The following is a 25,648-nucleotide window of genomic DNA, read 5'->3' as shown; positions in this document are numbered from 1 at the left end:
CATTGGGGAACATCAGTGTTTTATTCCTCCCCCATTAGCCCTGTTAACAATTTATGGGTGGAAATGATTAATTTCAGCGATAGCCTTTATACTCTGCTACTCCCCATTCCTCAAAGCAAGGAAACAAACAAAAATGTGGTCATATTTAGGAGCTGTGGTTTGTGAGAACTTAGTATCCTTCCTGGCATCATGTAATTTTAGAAAATAGGGCCTTCTGAGAGGGCCCTAGAGGGAACAGGAAGGCTCCTTTACCCTATTTGGTAATTTACCACCATCTCAAAGTGTTTGATTAAACGGTCCCGCCACATCATCGTTGGTCCTCCCAAATCAAGCTCTTGGTTAAGAATATATTTTAACTTCAATTAGCAGCACATCAGAACAATAACAGAAACTTGAACGCACTGGTCATTTTAAATTAAAATTTGTATTTGGAAATAGAAATGCATAATAACAAACTTTTTACAAAACTGTCACATAGGAACATACCTTCTGATTCCATAGCATGTTTCATTTACTCAGAAAAAGTTACAGACACAATCAAAACAAAGAGCTTTCATTTATAAATGTGAGCGCCTTTGTTTAGCACAAGAAAGCTCACGGGAACCAGTGGGTTACAGAGATGCAGAAGGTTCAGCGCCTCCTGAGCAACCAGGCCCAGAGCCTCCCCCGTCTGCATCCCATCTCTGGCCTTCAGTTTCCCTGGGCACCAAAGGAGGAAAGACTGGATGACTGCTAAAGTCCTGGGCACCCTGGTTCTTTCATTTCAGAGAAAAGTACACGATCATAACTGTATCATTCTTCCTTGATTGTAAACATCAACAGAATAAAAGTTAACATGCGCAAAAATTTTACTGCTAAGAGTGCTATGATTTTTTTTTTCCCATCTTCTGCAAAGGATGGATGAGGGTCCAGACCATTAGGCCACACTCACTGCTTATACTGGAAAATGAGGAAATGCTAATGAAATTGCTTTTACGGGCTGACATTCAGGGATGGCAGAAAGGGACGTTCTGGAATGAGTACAGGACTTGTTCTTTGGGAGAATTGTAGCTCCTGGACAAAGTTCAGTGGTCACACTTGGGCACATCCATGCCCACGCACAGCAAAGGTGATTGAGACCTTGTTAACCATGAAGGGGAAAGAGAAACCTTAGTGTTTTCCCCAAATACTCAGAGCCTCTTGTAAGCCATATTTAGGTATGTAAGCATTAATTTACACAATTCCTGATAAGCTGAAAACTGTAGACCTCCTCCCCCCAAGCGTCAAGTAAGAAGTAGACTGATACTCAGTGGTAGTGATATCAAGTCTATTTTATAAAATGGGCTATCTGCAGAAAGGCGGATAAGAATTCGCTTTAACATCCAATTAACAGCCATCATTTGAAATAAAACAAAAATTAGAGGGCTAGGATTTTTATGATTACTCTTACCCTCTTTGGAAAATTTCCATTTCAGAAGTTTAATTTGATTCACTTTGTTGGAGCTTCTTGCCTTGGGAGCATCTTCCACACACACCCGTAGCTGTGAAGAATCTAGCCCGCATTCTTTTTCCTGAAGCCATAATCTATGGCTCTGACCCCACCACACAGAGGCTGCGCAGTGTCCCTGGTCAGGCTCAAACCATCTTCTAATTACGGAGTGCCCAACTGACTGACTGACTGTTTCTTCCTTATACCTCACTGTATTTAAGTTGTGTTTTAGTGTGTCCCTATAGAATTTCTTCAGTTCCCGCTCTTATCAGTGTGATTGAAGTCTGAGGTTTTGACAGAAGAGCCCTATAGATATTCTGCAGGTATGCGAGGCCCGGCAGCTGGTGGAAGAGTTGCATTTCAGCACCTTATTGTCCTCAACCCGTCTCCCTTTATATTGCTGCATTTACCCTCAAGGGTCAATTTAGTTTTCTCACACCTTCCCAAGTAAAACATTTAGTTCTTTTTCAGTGCTAAAACATGATTTTTTTAAATAACAAAGACATGCTCAGCACAAACATCACAAAACCATGAGCTCAAATAGGTGATGTAAAAATACCATTGTCTTAAGATCAAGGTCTTCAGGTCTTAGACCACATGTATGGACCACCAAGTTCTAGGATACATCATTCCATATCGTCATTGCTGTTGTTTGACAAAAACCATAACATGTTCCCTGATACAGTGGCATACCCACATCACTGAAATACACTACTGCAGTGTTTAACTTTTTCCCTCATTGCTTGCAAATGTGTAGCATAGCATCGGCACTAAATCTTGGTAATTAAGAGAAGTGCTAATTTACAGTCATTTTCTTCTCATAATGATTTCCACAATCCACTTTTATTTCATCTTCGTTAAACTCAATCTCAACTACCCAATTGTGTTTGAGGTAGCTGCACAGTAGTTCTATTGCTAGGAAGGCGGCTTGTTTCAAAGTTATCACCTGGGTCATTAGGTTAGATTTAGAGGTAAGAGGAAAATATAGTACCAGTTACACCATTTGCTCACTTGGCATACAAGTTAAAATCAAAAATCATCCATGTCTTCAGTGATTAGAAATACAGTTCTTTTGTGAGCATAGACATAATACAAGGAATCTGTTTCTTTGCATGAAAAGCAGCATCGGTAGAAAAGGACTCATATTCTATTGCTACCTTTCGGTTAACCCGAGTAAGAATGTGCATGAGCTCGAGCCTGTGAGCGTACTTATTCAGCATCTCACAAAGAGCCTGGATGAACCAGGATCCGTTCTTTGCATTTCGCCAGGAAAAGTAACCTATAGGGCAAAACATAACCAAAATATCACAGATAGTTGATGTCAGCTGATTTAATCAATTGTGACATATTCACGAAGGTAAAAACAACATAAACATGCATAGGTATTATTAGCCATAAAAGAAAAACAGACCATAACTTTGGTTCCAGGGGAAAACAAAACAAAAACCAAGCAGGTGTTGTCTATATACCTCTGCTTTTGACAAGGAAAACAATTGCAGGCTAACTGCACCACTGAGTGAGAATTCTACTTCCTGGGCTTCCCTTCTAATAGGGAAGAACCGGTTTATCGGCAGAAAATGCAAAAGCAAAGAAATAAAAAAGGATCATTATAAGTAGCGTGGTGTTGCAGTGAGATGATTGGCTCATCCAACAACTGGCTTATGTACGCACACACATTTGAGGGTCTTAAATTTGTCTACGGGGCATCAGAATAGAGTATAATGAACACATTATAGCATATTCAAAAGTCCAAAAGGGGAAATAGTGTATTTATCATTCTTTTCCCAGATAAACTAGTGGATTCATTGCTGTGTTTTTGGCCACGCTGAGTGGCTTGGGGGACCTAATTCCTGGACCGGGGAGTGGAACCCAGGTCCACAGTAGTGACAGCACCAAGTCTTAACCACTGGACTACAGGGAAGTCCCTGGATCCATTGCTTTTAATCTGAACTGGAAAGATGCCTGGAGGTTAAAATAAATCATATTGACTATATTTAAAAATGTAATACTGTTTACACTTGCCCAGTATTTCCTAACCTTCCAAACACACCCTGAGTTAATTGTATGCGTAAACAAGTACATGATCAATATATATTAATTTATATGATGACAAGCACACACGCACGTAACGTGTAATACAACCACAGACAAAGTGGAGGTTGATAACCTAGCCATAAATCATTTTTAACCTTATTTTCTCTCGTTCCACTTCTACCCACTCATATGCTATTCACGTTTATCCTTTCAGTTTCCTAGCTCCCAACGAATTCCCGGAAAACACACCTCTCTCCTATTTCAGGAAGTGGGCGAAGCTCTGACTTGGCCTGTATTATAATATGGATTCCATGTGGTATCAAGTTCATGAATGACACTGTGTAAGTGTGCTTTCTTACACGGGCACATTTTCTAGCCAAACTGGACTAAAGACAACTTTTTGAGACTTCTCTGTGGTTAGGGTACCCTAAAATAAGACACAATGGCTTTTTATGGATATCAAAATCCCTATAGCCTTTGGAACACACTCTTCAGTGTTTAAAATCTGCCTATTTCAGTATTTATAAGTTTCTTACCAGGTGCTGTAGAATATGCGTACAAGAAGTCTGCCTCAACTGGTATTTTCTGACAGGCCATGTCATCCTCAGCACCACTGTCTGTCTCAATACCACAGTCCAGTTCTGTGCCTCGGCAGGCCTAGAGGTTAGAAAATAAACACCTATTTAAAAATTAGAAAAAAAGAAAAGAAACTTTTATTGGGGGAAAAAATGTATGTACATGCATAAATGCATAACTTATTCCCAAGAAATGCAAAGGCTCTGTAAAAACTGATGTGAATTATTCAGAACCATTTTGCTAGAAGTCTAAAAATTAAAATTTATGCTATGTCTCCTAAGTGGTGGTTTAAATAAATAAAAAAGTAGCAATAGTTTAGTAGCTTCAAGGAAGAAAAAAATTAAAAATCCTTTGGATAATCCACAATGAAGTAAATTAATCCCTAAAGAAGCCTCAATAACCAAATCGCTCTGTTATCTATTACCTGAATAATGAAAAGTTTGGGTTTTCCAGTCAGACTTCTGCAATAGTCCCCTCTGAAGAAACTTGCTAATTTTTTCAAATTGACGGGTCCATTGGTTCCAAAAATGATTCCTTCTTCACCATGGCTTAGAAGCACGCAAATAAAACTGCTCCTTTTGCTATGGTCTTCTTTAGAAACTGGAAAAACATTTACAGACAAAAAAACCAATGCAATTTTATTCAACAATTTCATATGTACTGTATGGGAGTAAGATGAAGAAATCTGAGAACCGAACAAAGAGATGGTGTAAACCCAGCTTGGGGCAGCGCAACACATCTCAGACTACTCTGGGGAGTCGGTATGAATAACTTGTTTTACTTACATGAAGTGTGCAGAGTAGGACTGTGTACAGTTTAGTTCCACAGTTCTCATGCTTTACTTTCATACAGGTTATAGCTAGACTGTATATACATTGGACAATGAAGGTCATTCTTTTCATTATTTCTTACCATTGCTCATTAATTCCAACATTTCTTTACATGTAAGATCATTTTTAATCCTGACTTCGTATTTCAAGTTCATGAATGTTTCCCTGAGGTTTGCTGCATCCACGTCTGTACCAGATCGACAGGCCATGCCTTGAACAGAAAGTTACTTTTAATTGCATGAAAAAAAAAAGATAAACTGCTTTGAAATGAACTATTCAGGGATCCACACAATCCACAAGAAACTCTTCCTTTCAAATGCTAAGAAAATTCAATATTCTGACAGTGGTGACACTAAGTCTCTTATTTCTTCACATACAAGACACTTCATGATATAATCTGCTATCTGTGTTACAGTCACAAAGATGTTTTTCACAGCTGCTTAGACAGTGATAAATGACTTAAATGCCTAAAAAGAGAGGTTTGGTTAAATAAATTACAATTCATTTATAATACGGGATCCTATGTTGCCACTGAAATTTTGTAGACAAAATTTTGCCATAGGAAAATGGTCACTGTTATTAAAATTAAAAAAATGGTCACTGTTATTAAAATAAAAAAAAGAGTAGAAAATAAAAGGATCCTACTTTTAAGAAAAAATTATACACACACACATAAACATTGACAAACATACACATCACCATACACAGACATATGTATCAACACATACCTCACACACTCAGAGGAACTATTTCTTTGATTCTAAGTTTTCAACAATTCTAAGATACATCATTAGTTTCATCATATCTTTTCGAGGGAAACAAAAAAACCCCCACAAACCACTAGGCCACATTAACACTGTTCAAAAGCCTCTAAGCCTTCCGACCACCACGAAACCATGATCACGACTGGCTTCATTTGCAGAGGTGTGGGACCCACGGCACAGAAGAGTCCAGGAGAACTCGAACAAGGCTTTGCAGCTGCTGTGTGGCCTGTACCCAGTAGTCCTGGGCTTTCCTCACCCCTTAAAGCGCCTTCCACATGCATGTATGGACTGACTGAACAATGCCCTCAGACTTAAAAATCTAAAGTGTTAGGCGTAGTAGGGGGAAGGTACCCATGCTTTTGAACTGTGGTGTTGGAGAAGACTCTTGAGAGTCCCTTGGACTGCAAGGAGATCCAACCAGTCCATTCTGAAGGAGATCAGCCCTGGGATTTCTTTGGAAGGAATGATGCTAAAGCTGAAACTCCAGTACTTTGGCCACCTCATGTGAAGAGTTGACTCATTGGAAAAGACTGATGCTGGGAGAGATGGGTGGCAGGAGGATAAGGGGACGACAGAAGATGAGATGGCTGGATAGCATCACTGACTCGATGGACATGAGTCTGAGTGAACTCCGGGAGTTCGTGATGGACAGGGAGGCCTGGCGTGCTGCGATTCATGGGGTCGCAAAGAGTCGGACACAACTGAGCAACTGAACTGAACTGAACACATATGAATAAAAAAAAAAAAAAAAAAAAAAAAAACTAGATGTTTCCAGCTCCAAATTATTGTTGATTGTCTCTGGTGTGATTATGAATGATTTAAATTTGTTTCTTTTGCTAATCTGTAATTTCTGAAACTTATCGCCATATATTATTTTTACAAAATTAGAAGTAAGCTCATCAAGGTTTTGACATCGGAAAAGGGAACACCGTGCACTTGTGTGACAAAGCAATTAAATTCTGGCCCTGGTGTGTGAGCCACTTAATAGTTGAACAGAAGACACCAGGCTGTCAGAGATGGGTTTGAGAACCCGACCTTCACATTTCAAAGCAGAAAAGGAGCTCACTGTAAAGGTTAAGTCAGACTATGGGCCAAGGTATTTTGGGGAGAGAGTAGAACAACATGCCCCACCCCCTTTAAAGGTAAGTAAGTACTCAGGCTGTTGTTTAGTTGTGTTGTGATCCCATGGACTGTAACCTGCCAGGCTTCCCTGTCCATGGGATTCTCCAGGCAAGAATACCAGAGTGGGTTGCCATTTCCTTCTCCAGGGCATCTCTCTGACGCAGGGATCAAACCCATGTCTCCTGCATTGGCAGGTGGATTAACTACTACTGAGCTGCCTGGGAAACTTGGGCTGTAATGTACACACGATAAACATAACTAACAATGCTGTATGTTATACATGAAAATTGTTGAGAGAGTAAATCCTAAAAGTTCTTATCACAAGGAAAAAGGCTTTTTTCTATTTCTTTAGTTTTATATCTATACGAGATGATGGCTGTTCGCTAAGCTTATTATGGTCATCGTTTCATGATGCATGGAAGTCCCGTCATGCCACACACCTTAAATTTATGCAGTGCTGTGTGTCAATTACATCTCAGTAAAACTGGAAGAAGAAAACAAAACCCCAATAAGTTCAACAACGTAAAATTCTATGGGAAGAGGGCATTATAATTAGCAACGCGAGGCAGAATACCTAAGGTTGAAGGTGGTCTCTCAACTTACAGCCAAAAGCAATACAAACGGGCTAGTTTTAGACACTCATTTTCAACTATGCTTTCCTCATTCCTTATAATGAATCTAACACCCAATCCTGCTTATCTCCCAGTGTAATTTTGCTTTTTTCCCTTTTCACCAGCATTATGATAGATAGCCTCCTAAAGTGAATCAGGAGATTCTAATTTCTTTAATTAAAATTCTAATATGATTAATATGCCAATTCAGAGTTAATCACGGTACCAATTTAAAAGTGAAAAAATGAAGGAACAGCCAAAGTGTTGATTTATATGGTAAATTATGCAAGTCAAGTGAACACTCTATTTCAGGAATGGGATATTATATAATCATTACAATAGCAGATATGAAAATTATACAACACAAAAAACACTTATATTACATTAAATGGAATAAGCAGGATACAATATTGCTTACATGTTATGGATAAAATTTAACTTTGCAAGAAACTGTTAAGGAAAAATTATAAGTAATATGGTAGGATGTTAATTAGCTTTTTTAGGATCATGAGGGATTTTATTTTTCATATACTATTAAAAAAAAAAGAAAAAAACATCTGAAATATGTTATTAGATTCAAGCCAGACATGTACAGGGACTGAGACGTGGATCTGGCGATCAGGCTATTGTGACCCTAAGAGCAATTTCTATAGAGTGGTCGAGGTGATGGGAAGAAGAGGCCAAGTTTAGAACATCCGTTGTCAAGACTTAGGGAAGGAGACAAAAATCAGATCAAAGCTTAGGGGGCAGCAGGATTAAAAAAGATAAGGTCTCTTTAAGGTGGGGAGTCTGTCTTCTTTTCAGGGGAAGAAGACAAAGTTAACAGAACAAACGAAGGCCCAGGAGGTGAAGTGATACAGAGGTGGATTCCCAGCTCGGGCTAGTGTTGGGCACACTAAGGCCGAGAGGTCCAGCTACTAAATCGTCTGTGGGACTCCTCTGTGCAAGGGCTTTTCACCTTTCGGTAACTAATGGCGGTTACTTTTCATGGTTGCTAGAAGAATTAAATAAGATTTCTGTGAGGTGCCTCGTGTAGTTCCTGGAAAGGAAAAATACTTCTCCTTACTGTCTGGTGAGATCCTTCCATTAACATGAAAGAGGGAGCAGGAAGATAAAGCAAGGGTTGCACAGAAGTCAGGCCTGGGACTTCCCTGGTGGACTGCTGCTGCTAAGTCGCTTCAGTCATATTCGACTCTGTGCAACCCCACAGACAGCAGGCCACCAGGCTCCTCTGTCCCTGGGATTCTCCAGGCAAGAATCCTGGAGTAGGTTGCCATTTCCTTCTCTAATGCATGCTTGCATGCTAAGTCACTTCAGTTGTGTCCAACTCTGTGTGACCCTAGGGACAGCAGCCCTCCAGGCTCCTCTGTCCACGGAATTCTCTAGGCAAGAATACTGGAGTGGGCTGCCATTTCCTTCACCCCCTGCCGCCTCCCCGGTGGTCTAGTGGCTAAGAATCTGCCTGCTGGTGCAGGGCACACGGGTTCAATCCCTGGTTGGAAAGATCCCACATGTCACGGGGCAGCTAAGCCCCGGGGGCTGTAACTACTGAAGCCCGCAGGCTCTACAGCCTGTGCACTGCAACCAGAGAGTAGCCCCTGCTAGTCGCAACCAGAGAAAGCCCTAATGCTGCAATGAAGACACAGCACAGCCAAAAAGGAAAATAGAGAGAAGTCAGGGCAGAAGAGGTCGACATACAGATAGAAGAGGGAGAGATCTTGATCATACAAAGAACGTTTAAGAGTTCCTGTTGAATTAAAGGACTCGTAGGATCCTGGCTCTGTTTTTACTTCATGGCTATTCTATGTCATTAGTTTACTAACTAATAACATGAATTCTGTTTTTTTATACTATACCAAATATAAACGGTACAAATACTTGTAAAGGTTTAAAAACTGTCACGACACATACCAGTATTTTCGTGGAAGTTCTTATTATTGATTATTATACATAAACCCATTTCAGGATAATCCATTTTGTAACTCTCTTCCAAGGATATTCCAGAGTCCATTGATTTGCTTCCATGTAAGATCTTTCTGTTTGGAAATCAGACAACGGTTTACGAAGAGAGAAGTGACCAATGCTGCTATTCGCATGAACACAAACTTCTCTAACACATAAGAACAGTTGATATTTGTTGAATATAATGTGCCAGGTTGTATGCAACAGGCTTCTCCTCCCTAAAATTTCACAAAAACCCACTTCACAGATAAGGAAGTGATTACTATGAGGCTAACAGTTATGCAGACACTGTGTAAGACACAAGACTGAACGCATCTGTTGAACTACAGGGTTCACGCTTTTAATTTCTATATTGTTTTCCTTTACATTTTATTAAAATTTCATTAAATACATGTTATACTTAGCCACTTCATCCAGCTGGTGGAAGTGGCCCAGGACAGTATGTATATAAATGGGGGTGGTTATTTTTCAATAAAACTTGATCAGAACAGTCTACAAGCCTGACCCCTGACCTGGCCAGGAATCAGGAAACAACAACCAAACACTGATACCTATTGTTCATGTATCCCATACACTCAGCCTAGGAGTATTTCACATTATATGCAATTTAAAAAAAAAATTGTTGGAAAAAGACTAAAGTAGTAAATTATATTCTGTATGATAGGAAAAGGTAGGGAATGTGTAAATCACTTTAAAAGGGTTTTTAAAAAGACAAAAGAAAAACACCAATCCTACCTCCAAGATGAGATTGCATTTCAATAGTTTAATTTTTAGGCAAATTCTTTTGCTAAACAAATACTACAAAAATTTTTATTAGTAATCTAGTAATAGCTCTGCTATAACAGTACTGTTTAGTACTAAAATTAATTTATAATTCCCTAGGTGGTCCAGAATGATAATACTATACCTCAGAAAGAAACTTTTAGAATTAAATGTACCACAAGAGATCCCAGAGGGATAATAACAGACATGGATTAAATTAAGAGTGTTTTGAGTTTTATCTTTTCCCTTTCTCCATCTATTGAAGTATTAATAAGCAGAATATTCCAAAAAGGAAGACTGGGAAGGAAACAAAAAAGGGGGAAAGATAATCTATAAGCAGGCAATTATTCCCCAGACTGAGAACTTGCATTTTACCTTAGCCTTAAAACACATAAACAGGAAGCCAAAAAACACCCCAAAACACAAACCTCTTATCCTGCAGAGATTCAAGAAGGTGCATCTGCCTCTCCTGGGTCATCCGACTACCAGGGAGGGGTCTCCAACCACAGGTCAGGCCCCCTCCAACTTCCCCATATTCTACCCAAGTTTTATTTTAAGGAGATTCAGAGAGGACAATTTAACATGTGTACAGTCACACAGCTGTCACATGTGGTAAGAAGTCACCTGGGCCTCTCCGGTTTGAAAGCCCCAATTCTTTCTGCTTCCTCCGAGTTTGCTGTATCATACTACACACACCCACCCTCCTTGCTGGTATGAGATTCCTTTTAAATACTCACGTCTCTGAAGTTTTAATGGATTTTGAATCCACTGAATTTTCAGTGTTCTCCATGGACATTTTTTATTTACTAGAATAGAAAGAAAATAGATGTTAATCAAAATCAGTCATTCTAAGATCACGGCATTATACTAATTATGCCAATGATTATTTCTCTAAATAAATGTGCTATATGGACATTTTCACATTAGCAGTACCATCACTCCCCCAGCTTCACCCCTGTCGTGCAAGGCTTTTTTGAGTCAAACCTGAGAATAACAATCTTTTATTAAAGTGCACACAATGTAGCCCTTTTCTCTCTTTCCATTTTAATTGAGTTATGAAATGCACGCAGAGCACAGATAAGTGTGCAGCCTGATACAGTTTTACATTTGGCTGCTCCCCTAGATCAAGATACAGATTGCAGCTTCTTTCTACTTCAACAGATCCCATCGTTGGTTAAGAACTGTCTTCCAGCTCAACACAGTTAAAAACAAAACCTGAAAACTTCCCATAGCAATGGTATACCTCACATAACACAATTTTATGATGCTTAGATTCCCAAGAGATTCAGTGCCAGAAGTTCCAAACCTCCACAAAACCTTTACTCTTAAACTAGACACGAGAACCCCACTTTCTCATTTAAGGTGGTCGACTGGCTTGAGGAAACCTGCAAGTAAAAACTACAGTTCCTGCCTCCATTCTTCCATCTGGTAATTCTGTTTACCTTCCACAGTGAATGAGTCCTTCTAGTCAAAGCGGCTACCACGTACTGAGCGTTTATTACACAGCAGGTACTGTGCGAGGCATCTTATATCTTCCCAACAACCCAAAAAGTCAGGAAACCCAGCCCTTAGTGATGAAATGACTTTGTCCGCAGCCACAGAGCTAATGATGTTGGTCTTCTTCTTCCCTCTCCCCCTGGCTGCCTTGGAAGAAGCCAGTCCCTCGCTATTTGTCTGGAGTTTTGCCAGGTCTTCTCTGGTTTTCCAAAAGCAAAAGGTACTTCCTATGACCATCAGTCTGCCTCCCTAAATAAAGAATATAGAAAAACAGGGACAACAACCTTTCTCAAGCCTCTAGAAGCCCTGCCTATCTCAAAACTCCAATCTAAACAGAACTTTTAACTTTACTCTTATGCTAAAATCAGAAATCTTAAAAGAATACACACCCCATCAATAGGACTCCCTCCTAGGGATGGAGTCTAGGATGAGAGTTGAACAGTGGATATAGGTAATTAAGAGTCTGGAACTCTGAGAGAGATCAAGGCTGGAGTCATACTGGGGCACTCTGACAATGAAAGGGTTACTAGACGAAGTACAGCCAGCAAGAGACTCAAGAGAGGTACAAGAAATGGGAGGACATTAGGTAACTGGGGTGTACCAAAGTATGCAGAAGTCTTTCAATGAGCATTTGATCATTACAAATCTCACTAAAAGTTCAGTTCAGATGAGGACAGAAGACCATTAGCTTAGGCAAGAAAGTTATGGGGCGAGCAGAGGTTGTCAGGAAAAATTGTCCAGGACTTGGATATAGGCAAAAGAAACGACTGGATATTATTTTCAGGTTCAGTTCAGTTGCTCAGTCGTGTCCGACTCTTTGCGACCCCATGAACCGCAGCACGCCAGGCCTCCCTGTCCATCACCAACTCCCAGAGTTCACTCAGACTCACGTCCATCGAGTCGGTGATGCCATCCAGCCATCTCATCCTCTGTCGTCCCCTTCTCCTCCTGCCCCCAATCCCTCCCAGCATCAGTCTTTTCCAATGAGTCAACTCTTCGCATGAGGTGGCCAAAGTACTGGAGTTTCAGCTTTAGCATCATTCCCTCCAAAGAAATCCCAGGGCTGATCTCCTTCAGAATGGACTGGGTGGATCTCCTTGCAGTCCAAGGGACTCTCAAGAGTCTTCTCCAAGACCACAGTTCAAAAGCATCAATTCTTTGGTGCTCAGCCTTCTTCACAGTCCAACTCTCACATCCATACATGACCACTGGAAAAACCATAGCTTTGACTAGACAGGCCTTTGTTGGCAAAGTAATGTCTCTGCTTTTGAATATGCTATCTAGGTTGGTCATAACTTTCCTTCCAAGGAGTAACCGTCTTTTAATTTCATGGCTGCAGTCACCATCTGCAGTGATTTTGGAGCCCCCAAAAAATAAAGTCTGACACTGTTTCCACTGTTTCCCCGTCTATTTCCCATGAAGTGATGGGACCAGATGCCATGATCTTTGTTTTCTGAATGTTGAGCTTTAAGCCAGCTTTTTCACTCTCCTCTTCCACTTTCATCAAGAGGCTTTTTAGTTCCTCTTCACTTTCTGCCATAAGGGGGTGTCATCTGCATATCTGAGGTTATTGATAGTTCTCCTGGCAATCTTGATTCCAGCTTGTGTTTCTTCCAGTCCAGCGTTTCTCATGATGTACTCTGCATATAAGTTAAATAAGCAGGGTGACAGTATACAGTCTTGACGTACTCCTTTTCTTATTACCCCCTGGTAACCATAAGTTTCATTTTCTGCATCTCTGTAACTCCATCTCTGTTTTGTAGATAAGTTCATTTGTACAGGGTGTCCTCTTTTGCCTGACCCCCTGACTAGGCTATTTTACAACTTATAGGAAGTTAAGCCACAGGAAAGGGAAGCCATGCAAATGACTCTTATTGACAGCAGTGAAAATAAATTTTGTCTTGAAATGATGTAACTAATTTGCAACTTGCAGAAAAGATGACCCTCTCAAATAACACTTTACTGTCCTACAGGATATTAACCAGTTTCCCTTCTACTAACAAATTCATTTCATTGTATCCAACCATTTACATCTGTGTTTGTTGTTTAAAGTCTCCTTTGAACTGGTCTTATCCTACTAGTTCTATTATCGGTTAATTGAATAAGATATTTGACATGTATTTTATATTTACACAGCATCCAAGTTTTATACCTTTTGAAAATTCTACTTTAAAAGGATCAATGTTGCTGCAGTGGGTTGAGGAGGCAATGGGAAAAGAAAAAATGGATAAACACAACATGAGTAAGTCAACATAGTTTTACTGTGAAGGGGCAAGAAGAGGGGATGATGGCCAAAGTGGGACCAGGAGTAGAGGACACTTCTTGTTTGCCTTGGTTTTAAAGACGAGCCATCTAAGGCATGCTTTTATGCTGATGAGAATCACCCATAGAAAGTGAGAAATTAATAAGCCAAGAAGAGAAAAAGAACAAAGTTCTTGACGGTAAGAACAAGAACACCTATGACAATCCTGGACAGCATATTAAAAAGCAGAGACATCACTTTGCTGACAAAGGTCCATCTAGTCAAAGCTATTATTTCCAGTAGTCATGTATGGATGTGAGAGTTGGACTATAAAGAAAGCTGAGCGCCAAAGAATTAATGCTTTTGAACTGTGGTGTTGGAGAAGACTCTTGAGAGCCCCTTGGACTGTAAGGAGATCCAACCAGTCCATCCTAAAGGAGACCAGTTCTAAATAGTCTTTGAAAGGACTGATGCTGAGGCTGAAGCTCTAATCCTTTAGCCACCTGATGCAAAAAGCCGACTCATTGGAAAACTCTTTCCCGATGCTGGGAAAGATTGAAGGCAGGAGGAGAAGGGGACGACAGAGGATGAGATGGTTGGATGGCATCACCGACTTGATGGACATGAGTTTGAGCAAACTCTGGGAGATAGTGAAGGACAGGGATGCCTGGTGTGCTGCAGTCCATGGGGTCACAAAGAGTTGGACATGACGTGGCGACTAAACAATAAGAACAGGTGAGGGCTCATCCACTGTCGTGCAAGGAAGACAAACTATGTGGCACAAAGTATGAAGGCTGGTAACCCGAGTGCAAGGAGGATGAGGCACTCCTCGTACGATCACATCCACTTGCTCTCTCGTTAGAAAACTGAGAGAAAAATCCCCAAATGTCTATCTATCCCTTCATGTGTACTTATCCATGCATTTTACCATGTAATACAAAAACTAACCATGCATACATCTAGCACAGCTGTATGAGACAGGCGTTCCCAGACATGAGTGGAAGGGACACAAGTTGGTATTACCTCCTGAGAACATGTGGACAACATGTCTCGCCATGTCTCAATAGAAGCCTTAAAGTGTGCTCTAGGAGAGTTACACTGCTAAGAATGGAGCCTAAGGAAGCAAACATTTCCAGCTCAACACAGTTTAAAACAAAACCTCTCGTTGGCCCTACTTCCTCTAGTAACCCTACTCTAGAGATTAGGGAGAGGAGAGAAAGGGAAGGATATGCATTACTCATCAAAATATTGAGAATTTGGACAGAGAAACAGTGAAGTCACGATGCAGCCAATACACTGGTTATATAGCATCTTTACCTTTTAACCTGTTTATTTAACAGTAACTATCTCTGGGTGATGGGATTACTGGCAACTTAATTACTCTTCAATATTTTTGTATATTTTTCTGTAACATCTGCATTTTTTAAAAGTTAGGAAATAGTAACACAGATTATTTTATAAAATAATATCTTTTAACAGTGGTGGACTGTACCAACCAGTACATGTCCCTGGGATTCTCCAAGCAAGAACACTGGAGTGGGTTGCCATTTCCTTCTCCAATGCATGAAAGTGAAAAGTGAAAGGGAAGTCGCTCTGTCGTGTCCGACTCTTCGCGACCCCATGGACTACAGCCTACCAGGCTCCTCCATCCATGGGATTTTCCAGGCAAGAGTACTGGAGTGGGGTGCCACTGCCTTCTCCAAGTACAGTGCTAGCCAATTTCAACTCTCAGCCCTGTTTCAAAAGCAATAATAAGGGTATGTTGCTAGTATGAAAATCCCATGGACAGAGAAGCCTGGGAGGCTACAGTCCAAAAGGTTCACAAAGGGCTGAGCATGACTGAGCAGCTGAACATGCAAAAACACGCACTCTTCTGAAAGCAACAACGCTTCCTTGACTGCTGTGGACCACATCCCAGTCTGTCTTTTTCTTTTTCTCCCATACGTACAATAAACACGTATTATTAGGTACAGAGAAATCTCAAACTTCCTCGAACCAGAAATACGGAGGCCAACTTGCCTCAGTGCATGTCAAAACAATTATCTACCCATGGTTGAAAAATAAAGTTCTGGTTAATCTGATTAATTGAGAGAACAGTACACGGTAGCTAATAAGTGTGGAAACGTAGGCAGATACATAACAAATGGCTTATTGATATTATATTGTAATCCATGATAGAACAGTATTATCTATATTTCAAGACTTTCCAGCTAGCCTGTAGAAAATCTGGAGTGAAAACACAGTGGAATGGGAAAACAAGACTTAATAAAGATCATTTCTGAAGGGGATCCCAGAGCTCCTGCCAGCGTCTTTCTGGCTCCAGGGTTTTCCCTCAAACTGGCCCTCTGAATAAGTTTGCCAAATGTGGGGTATACTGTATGCGTTCAGGAACCCCTAAATGCTGCTACATTCCATCAGTGATCAAGGCCTTACGGTCTTTAGCAAATACTTCTGCAAAGAGCGCAGTGATTATTGGACTGAAACACTAGCTTCTAACAATTTTTTATTTCTTGCCATCAATAAAGCTCTGGGATAAAGCAATTCTATCCTTGTGACTGGTAATAGGAGGTTTAGATTTACATAGCGGCCAGCCTTCCAGAGTTTTAAAATACAGTTGTCTCTTGAACAACTGGGGTTTGAATGGGACAGGTCCACTTACACGTGGATTTTTTAAAATAGCAAATCTACAGCATTACACCATCCAAGGTTGGCTGACATCCACAGACATAGAACTGTGGATACGAAGTGCCTGCTATAAATTATACACTCAGATTTTCAACTGTGGGGAGGGTCCCCTCTGTTGTTCAAGGGTCAACTGTGTTTGGCTTCTTGGTTCATACCATGGTTAAGATTTCATCTAAATATAAAGTGACTTTCAAGTAATAACTTCCTTTTCATACATTTAATCAACATTCTTTAACCAAATCATTTTTCAAAGTTAAAAAAGTTTCAGCTAGATTATCCTTAATATAAGTAACTGTAATTAATAATTTCCAAAATTAGACATCAGAGACAATTTTGTTTCAATAAGGAATTTGATGGCTGAAAGAAAAAAAAAACACCTGAATTCTTTTAGAATAGGATTTTTCTATTTGATAAGGATTTCTCAGGAACAAATACTATAATGTATTATTTTGTTCCCTTTATTATTCATAGACTATTGAAAATTTATATAATGGTAAGTAAAACCCTCACTACATCAGACATTTGCTTTCTGCCTGTCACCATCTGCTTTTCCCACATGAAAGCATCTAATCCACACTCTTGGGAGCAGCGCTTTGGTTTCTGCAGAACCAAAAGGGTTAAGCTCAGCATGATCTCATCTCCATTAGCGAATGCCTGGCTGAATATAAGTTATTCTAGGTGTGGTGATCTCATCTCAGAAGGATAAAAAACATTGTCCCCCAAGGGGGAAAAGTGGCCTGTATGATGACAAGGAATTTCAGTTCTTAGAACACTGTCATCTGACAAAACATAAATAGGAAAAATACACAAAAATAGATTGCAGCATAGCAATGGATTTAACACGAACTGCTTCTTACTGTACTGAGTATATAATTCTTCCCATCAGTTCAGGGTGCTCATGGTAAATTTCTGAACACATTTTGGGTCCCAGGGAAGTTCTAAGGTAGACCAGTTGCTATTAGGTGGCAGCCTGGAACCTGACTCTTATAATCAAGTCTCTGAATTCCTAGATCCAGTTGACACTTGCCAATGAAGCTATAATAGGCAGATGATTCGAAAGCTAAAGGTCCTTCCAACGATGCTTTGAGGCAGAGTGATTTCCATTTTTCATAGTTCAGCTGATTGAGGCTCACAGCAGATAAGTAACTTAGGACTCTGCCCTAACTAGGATCTGTCAGCTTCCCTCACTTCTCCATGACTTACTACTACCTATGAGGAGTAATGCTATCACTAATTTCAAGGAAGGAAGCAAATCTATAACCTACAAATATTGAGACAGAAAGCATAAATAACATATAGGAACTGACTGCAGGGACAATGAAATAGTATGAAGTACACTTTCTCTAATTCATGAAGAAAACAGGAATGATGGTTATGGTGTTTTGGGGGCCACTGGGTAATTTACTTCTAAAAGTAAAATTACAAAATATGAATAACTTTCATATTAAGTAAGCATCGAGCAGTTTTTTCTATATCTCTGCTTGTTTCTAAAGAAAAGGTGAAGCCTTTTTGCTATGATTTCTGGGGAGATTATTCAGTCCTTCTTCAGTATCTGTGGAGGATGCGTTCCAGGATACCCACCTCCCCTTCATTCCCCACCCCACCCTTGCCACCCCCTACCAAAATCTACATATGCTCATGTCCCTTCATGTACAATGGTGCAGGAGAACTGGCGTTCCATATATAGTTACAGATCCTGCAGACAAGATAGGTGGCCGGTTCTTTGGCCAAGGAACTTGAAAAACATTGGGATTACATTTATTACCAACTAGAGAGGACAAATGCTGAAAGACTGATGCTGAAGCTGAAACTCCAATACTTTGGCCACCTGATGCAAAGGACTGACGCATTTGAAAAGACCTGATGCTGGGAAAGACTGAAGGCAGGAGGAGAAGGGGACGACAGAAGATGAGATGGTTAGATGGCATCACAGACTCAATGGATATGAATTTGTCTAAACTCCGGGAGTTGGTGATGGACAGGGAGGCCTGGCATCCTGCAGTCCATGGGGTCGCAAAGAGTCGGACCACGACTGAGCAACTGAACTGAACTGAGAGAGGACAAAAATCTCAAAAGCAGTTATGTTTCTAGATTTGGTAAGTGAAAGAGAAACAAGATTTTCTTTTTTTCACAATAGTTTGGATAAGTGGAGATTTCCGCTGTGACGCCCTAGAGCTTTTACTGAAATAATTTCCTAACTGGTCCCTGCATTTCTTTGGGAAGAATCACCAAATTGGATACTGTCATTTGGCCTGGTGAAGTCAGATGGTTAATATTTATTTTGTAATAAAGGAAGAATGTCACACATGGCAAGTAAAGTTAAATACAGAAGAAACTTAGTTCCGTTGCACCACACAAACAAAACCATTCTTTCCTTTTCTCTGGCAAGGCCCATACCACCAGGCAGACAGACAGGAGGGCTCCCCACTACTTGAAGCCACAAGCCAGAATGGACACAATGCTTACTGAGTGCCAAGGGCCTGCGTCCCCTCACCTGATGCCCTGTCCTAAGATGGTATCCCTGACGGGGCAGAAGAAGAAACGGGGAGGAGGAGCCAAGATGGCGGAGGAGTAGGACAGGGAGAACACTTTCTCCCCCACGAATTCATCAAAAGAGCATTTAAACGTCAAGTAAATTCCACAAAACAACTTCTGAATGCCGGCAGAGGACATCAGGCACCCAGAAAAGCAATCCAACTCTTCGAAAGGAGGTAGGAAAAAATATAAAAGACATCTTGAGAAAGAAAAATGGAACTGGAGGAATCAACCTACCTGATTTCAGGCTCTACTACAAAGCCACAGTTATCAAGACAGTATGGTACTGGCACAAAGACAGAAATATAGATCAATGGAACAAAATAGAAAGCCCAGAGATAAATTCACGCACATATGGACACCTTATCTTTGACAAAGGAGGCAAGAATATACAGTGGATTAAAGACAATCTCTTTAACAAGTGGTGCTGGGAAATCTGGTCAACCACTTGTAAAAGAATGAAACTAGAACACTTTCTAACACCATATACAAAAATAAACTCAAAATGGATTAAAGATCTCAACATAAGACCAGAAACTATAAAACTCCTAGAGGAGAACATAGGCAAAACACTCTCTGACATACATCACAGCAGGATCCTCTATGACCCACCTCCCAGAATATTGGAAATAAAAGCAAAAATAAACAAATGGGACCTAATTAAACTTAAAAGCTTCTGCACATCAAAGGAAACTATTAGCAAGGTGAAAAGACAGCCTTCAGAATGGGAGAAAATAATAGCAAATGAAGCAAACCGACAAACAACTAATCTCAAAAATATACAAGCAACTCCTACAGCTCAACTCCAGAAAAATAAATGACCCAATCAAAAAATGGGCCAAAGATCTAAATAGACATTTCTCCAAAGAAGACATACAGATGGCTAACAAACACTTGAAAAGATGCTCAACATCACTCATTATCAGAGAAATGCAAATCAAAACCACTATGAGGTACCATTTCACACCAGTCAGAATGGCTGCGATCCAAAAGTCTACAAATAATAAATGCTGGAGAGGGTGTGGAGAAAAGGAACCCTCTTACACTGTTGGTGGGAATGCAAACTAGTACAGCCACTATGGAGAACAGTGTGAGATTCCTTAAAAAACTGGAAATAGAACTGCCTTATGATCCAGCAATCCCACTGCTGGGCATACACACTGAGGAAACCAGAAGGGAAAGAGACACGTGTACCCCAATGTTCATCGCAGCACTGTTTATAATAGCCAGGACATGGAAGCAACCTAGATGTCCATCAGCAGATGAATGGATAAGAAAGCTGTGGTACATATACACAATGGAGTATTACTCAGCCATTAAAAAGAATACATTTGAATCAGTTCTAATGAGGTGGATGAAACTGGAGCCTATTATACAGAGTGAAGTAAGCCAGAAGGAAAAACATAAATACAGTATACTAACGCATATATATGGAATTTAGAAAGATGGTAACGATAACCCTGTATACGAGACAGCAAAAGAGACACTGATGTATAGAACAGTCTTATGGACTCTGTGGGAGAGGGAGAGGGTGGGAAGATTTGGGAGAATGGCATTGAAACATGTGAAATGTCATGTATGAAACGAGATGCCAGTCCAGGTTCAGTGCACGATGCTGGATGCTTGGGGCTGGTGCGCTGGGATGGCCCAGGGGGATGGTATGGGGAGGCGGGAGGGAGGAGGGTTCAGTATGGGGAGCATGTGTATACCTGAAATTTAAAAATGTTTAAAAAAAAAAAAAAAAAAAAAAAAAATCTGTAGAACAGAGAATTTTTAGGATATTGAAACTGTTCCATGTGATACTGTATGAGTGCATATATGTCACTGTGCATTTTTGTAAATCCATAAAATGTACAACATGCAGAGTGAACACTAAAAATAAACTGTAGATTCTGGATTAAAAAAAAAAAAAAAAAAGTCAGAAAAAAAAAAAAAGAAGAAGAAACAGGAAGTCCTTGCCAACCTAAGTATTTATGAAATAAACCTAGAATGAAGGCTCTGGGATGCCTTTTATAAAAATTACAGATAACCTCTAAGACCTCCTCCCTCCCACTGAGAATCACTCCTCTGTAGAAACAATTCAGTTTTACAACCACCTGCCAGAGAAGGTCTGAAACTGCGAAAAGCCAGGGTCAGTAGTGTTCATTCATTTGCGCTGGAACAACTGACTGAACACCAACTGTGTTGGAGGGGTCATAAACCCTGAGTGTTTGAAGTAATGGAGAATAAGATCTATCCCTGTTTGTGACCTGCCCCGAAGCTCACTATATTCAAAAGTGGCTCAACAAGACAGGTGCTGATGTACAGTACAAAAGAGATAACTTTATCATGTGCGCATGCTCAGCTGTGTCTGACTCTTTGCGACTCTGTGGACTGTAGCCAGTCAGGCTCCTCTGTCCATGGGATTGTCCAGGCAAGAATACTGCAGTGGGCTGCCATTTCCTCCTCCAGGGAACTAACCTGTATCTCCTCCTCCTGACTCAGGGAACTAACCTGTATCTCCTGCATTGGGAAGTGGATCCTTTACCACTGAGCCACCAGGGGAACTTTATCTTACTACTCTAATGCAAATACTCTAAAAGCAATTTGAAGAACAAAATAGGTGGAGAATTAATAACATTACATAGAGATTTACAGAGCATTGTCACAGACATTATCTCATTTTATCCTCATAATAACCCTCCAAGGTATGTATATTAACTGCTGCCTGATTTATGGATGAAGTAGGAAAGTGTTGCCTTTGGGAAGTGGCCTCAGGTTCTATGACAGCCAAGTCCCTATCCCCCTCCATTTTATTTGGATTTGTTACAAGTGTACACAACAGTAGCTAACAGTCTAAGTACTCTACATCTTGTAGATCCAAACACCAGTGGTTCCATTTTTGAGGCAGAGCCTAAAGAACTCATACTAGGCACCAGAACTGACCTAATGCCATTACAGAAAGACCGGGTTTTTAGCATCAGAAGGGGCTGAAGCAGTAGGAGGTTGTGTTAAATTAGGTGTGAAAGCAAAACAGTGAAGAAGCATTGTAATTGCCTCTATCAGACGTCAGTCTCTTAAAATCAATTATAATTGCCTCTATCAGATTGCAGTCTCTTAAAATGCAAGAAGGCTGCTGCTGCTGCTGCTGCTACTACGTCGCTTCAGTCGTGTCCGACTCTGTGCGACCCCAGAGACGGCAGCCCACCAGGCTCCCCCGTACCTGGGATTCTCCAGGCAAGAACACTGGAGTGGGTTGCCATCTCCTTCTCCAATGCATGAAAGTGAAAAGTGAAAGTGAAGTCGCTCAGTCATGTCCAACTCTTAGCGACCCCATCGACTGCAGCCCACCAGGCTCCTCTGTCCATGGGATTTTCCAGGCAAGAGTACTGCAAGGAGGCTAGGCTTCTTTTTTCAGGATTGTGAAAGATATAATGTTTCTCTTCTTTCTTACTGGGAACAGGTTTTATTGCTACACTCCAACTAACTGTTCATTCCTTCATTCATTAAAACACATTTTAACCTTCAAAAGCCTTCACTGCAAAAGAGCAAAGCAAAACCAAAGCTCAAACAGCAGGTTGGGGTAGGGATGGTTTAAGTTTTTACATTTCATTCTTAGAGATCACATAACTCTAACATATTCAAAGTGGCAGAGTGAATTTTGACACAGGCAGGTCTATGCAGCTTGCTTAGCACTATCCTGCATACACACACTATTAGAGCAACTCCTGTATTTCACCTCTACCATCCCTTTCTAGTATGCATCATTTAATCATAATTTGCTAAGTAACAGTAAAGCGTCTGCCTGCAACGCGGGAGACCCGGGTTCGATTCCTGGGTTGGGAAGATCCCCTGGAGAAAGAAATGGCAATCCACTCCAGCACTCTTGCCTGGAAAATCCCATGGACCGAGGAGCCTGATAGGCTACAATCCATGGGGTTGCAAAGAGTCAGACACGACTGAGCGACTTCACTCAACCTTAAAATACATTTATTTTTTTTCTAGATAGGGCATAATTATTTAAAAAAAAAAAAAAAAAAACATGATATTGTAGTATTAGCATTCATTTGTACCAGGCCCTGGATATGAAGGAAGACAAGGAACAAGATAACAAGCCAGAATTCCGTGTGGAATTTGCTTAGGAGCTAATAGAGGAGAATGTAAAAAGCAGCTGCAAAGGATATGACTCTTTCCTCTCAGGACCAGGCGGATGCGAAAGGAATACAGAATAGATAAGACTTAACCTTGAAGTGTTGAATCAGAACATAAACATCAATAGGAGTTTCTCAAGGAAAGGTGTGGTGATGGAAGAGAGAGGGAATGCAAGACTGTTCGAGGAAGAGAATAGTTGCTGTTGAGATCAGCATGGCTGTGCAGAATGTGACAAATAAGGCAGCAGAGTGGACCAAGGAGCCAACCTGTGCTTGACTTGTTAACTGTTAAGGGACTGGATTTATCCTTAGGGCAAAGGAACAGCTTTCTGGATTTTTATTCTGTAAGATTCTAGATTTTTATTCTGTAAGATTCCTCAGTGGCTGGAGAGGGGCAGAGGACACAGACATAATGGAGGCCAATGAGGAGGCTCCTATAGCCAGGTGAGCGCTTGCTGCTGCTGCTGCTGCTAAGTCCGACTCTGCGACCCCATAGACGGCAGCCCACCAGGCTCCCCTGTCCCTGGGATTCTCCAGGCAAGAATACTGGAGTGGGTTGCCATTTCCTTCTCCAATGCATGAAAGTGAAAAGTGAAAGTGAAGTCGCTCAGTCATGTCCAACTCTTAGCGATCCCATGGACTGCAGCCCACCAGGCTCCTCCGTCCGTGGGATTTTCCAGGCAAGAGTACTGGAGTGGGGTGCCATTGCCTTCTCCGAGGTGAGCGCTTAGGGTGGCTTGAATCTGAGATGGAGAGAAAAGGCCAAATCCAGTGGATTTCAGGAGGTCTAAGAGGCTTGGCCGCTAACTGGAGGAGTCGGGAGAGTTAGCTGAGAAGGTTGGTTCCTAGTTTTTTGGCATGGGAGCCACATACTGAGAACTGGCAAAGAGGCTGCTGCCTTGGGAAGTAAGGTTTGACAGCAGACCCACTGGACACAAGAGTGACTAAGGAACTCTTACTCCACTTGGGCTGAGGGGATTTCACATAGGCTTCCTTAAGTGATTCAGACGTCTAAAGAGCCTGCGATGCAGGAGATCTGGGAATTTCACAGCCTAAGGGATTTGGGCCAGGAAAAATAGTCATCAGCACGAGCTAGGATTCATGCAAGCCTTCACGTCTGAAAATGAACAGGAGTTTAATACTTGAAACTGGGACTTCCCAGGTGGCTAAGTGGTAAAGAATCCGCCTGCCAATGCAGGAGAGGCAGGTTCCATCCCTAGGTCGGGAAGATCCCTTGGAGGAGGAAATGGCAACCCACTCCAGTATTCTTGCCTGGAGAATCCCCTAGATCGAGGAGCCTGGCGGGCTATACAGTCCATGGGGTCGCAAAGAGTTGGACACAACTGAGCTACTGACCACGCAAGCACTTGAAATCAACTCTTTGAAAAGCAGAGTCACACCATCTCAACCTGAAAAAAAAATCTAGACAAAAGCAGCAGAGACCAAACCCTCGCCAGAAACGGGAGGATAAGCCCCGAGGGCCAAAGCCTCGGAAACAGCGCCAGCCAGGCTCCTGCCCTCAGGCCATCTCCTCTCCGCGCTCTGCTTCCTCACCACCTTTCTATTCAAATTTCAGCCTGCGATTTCCTCTGCCTCCCTCTCCCGAATCCCACCTCTACCACTCGGCCTCGGCGCTCCCGCCTGGCCTCCCCGCGCCTCTCCTCCCCCAGCTCAGCCACCCGGGTCACGCCTCCTGCTACCAGGCTTCAGCGTTCCGACCGAGTCTCCCGACCCTCCCCCTCCACCCCCATTCTCGGCCAGGCCACCTGTCTGTCCCCCGGGCTCGGGGTCTACGGCCAGGTCTTCGCTCCCCAGCCTCCCGCTGTCCGGCCGGTCTCCCGCCACCCCCCGATCCAGCCTCTAGATCCTCGGCTCATTTTCAGTCCCCCGGGGCTCGGCTCCTGCAGCCGGATCACCGTCCCCCGGCCCGGCCTCCAGTCTCCCGCCCCAGCCCCACGTCTCTGCATCTGCGGGCTTCAGCGCTCGTTCCCGCCCTCGCTGTCGGGGCAAAACAAAGGATCCGCCGCCGGATCGTGCCTGCATCCTGTCTCTTCCTCGGGGTAGCTGCAGGCCGGTGCAGGTCCCCTGGGCAGGCGCTGGGCTTGGGGGCAGGGGGTGGTGGTGGAGGGAACCAGCCCAGGACTGACGGCGCGACAGCGAGGGACCTGGAACACGTCACTCACCGTTCAGCTACGACGCTGCAGCTCTGCTGGACTCCACTCCTGGTCTGCTTCCGCCGTAGCCGCGCTAGGAGCTGACCCTCAGAGCAGGCCCCGCCCCTGGCCCCGCCCATCGCCCGCCCCTCTGCTTTGAGGGTTCAGTTCAGCCCCGACGCGTCCGTCAGACCCCGACTCGCCCCTCCCCGTGCCCCGCCCGCCCTTGAACCCCGCCCCCTCAAGGCCCCGCCCAGCACGGAACCCCGCCCCCTCA

At 42.1% G+C, this 25,648-nt stretch overlaps 1 protein-coding gene across 1 annotated transcript; it reads right to left on the bottom strand.

Moving 5' to 3' along the window:
- Positions 1 to 405: 405 nt before the first annotated feature.
- Positions 406 to 25,488, bottom strand: CASP3 (caspase 3). The gene is made up of 7 exons (XM_014480600.2): positions 25,402 to 25,488; positions 10,867 to 10,935; positions 9,317 to 9,441; positions 4,991 to 5,119; positions 4,503 to 4,678; positions 4,039 to 4,159; positions 406 to 2,747 (listed from the first exon to the last, which is right to left on the bottom strand). Exons 2-7 carry the CDS (start codon positions 10,923 to 10,925, stop codon positions 2,524 to 2,526), a joined length of 834 nt encoding a protein of 277 aa, XP_014336086.2. The 5' UTR covers positions 10,926 to 10,935; positions 25,402 to 25,488; the 3' UTR covers positions 406 to 2,523.
- Between the last annotated feature and the right edge of the window lie 160 nt (positions 25,489 to 25,648).

Source organism: Bos mutus, chromosome 27 (genome assembly GCF_027580195.1).
Source record: "Bos mutus isolate GX-2022 chromosome 27, NWIPB_WYAK_1.1, whole genome shotgun sequence".
Classification (NCBI taxonomy): domain Eukaryota; kingdom Metazoa; phylum Chordata; class Mammalia; order Artiodactyla; family Bovidae; genus Bos; species Bos mutus.
The sequence above is the reverse complement of the archived record's forward strand: the minus strand, read 5'-3'. Positions and strand labels throughout refer to the sequence as shown.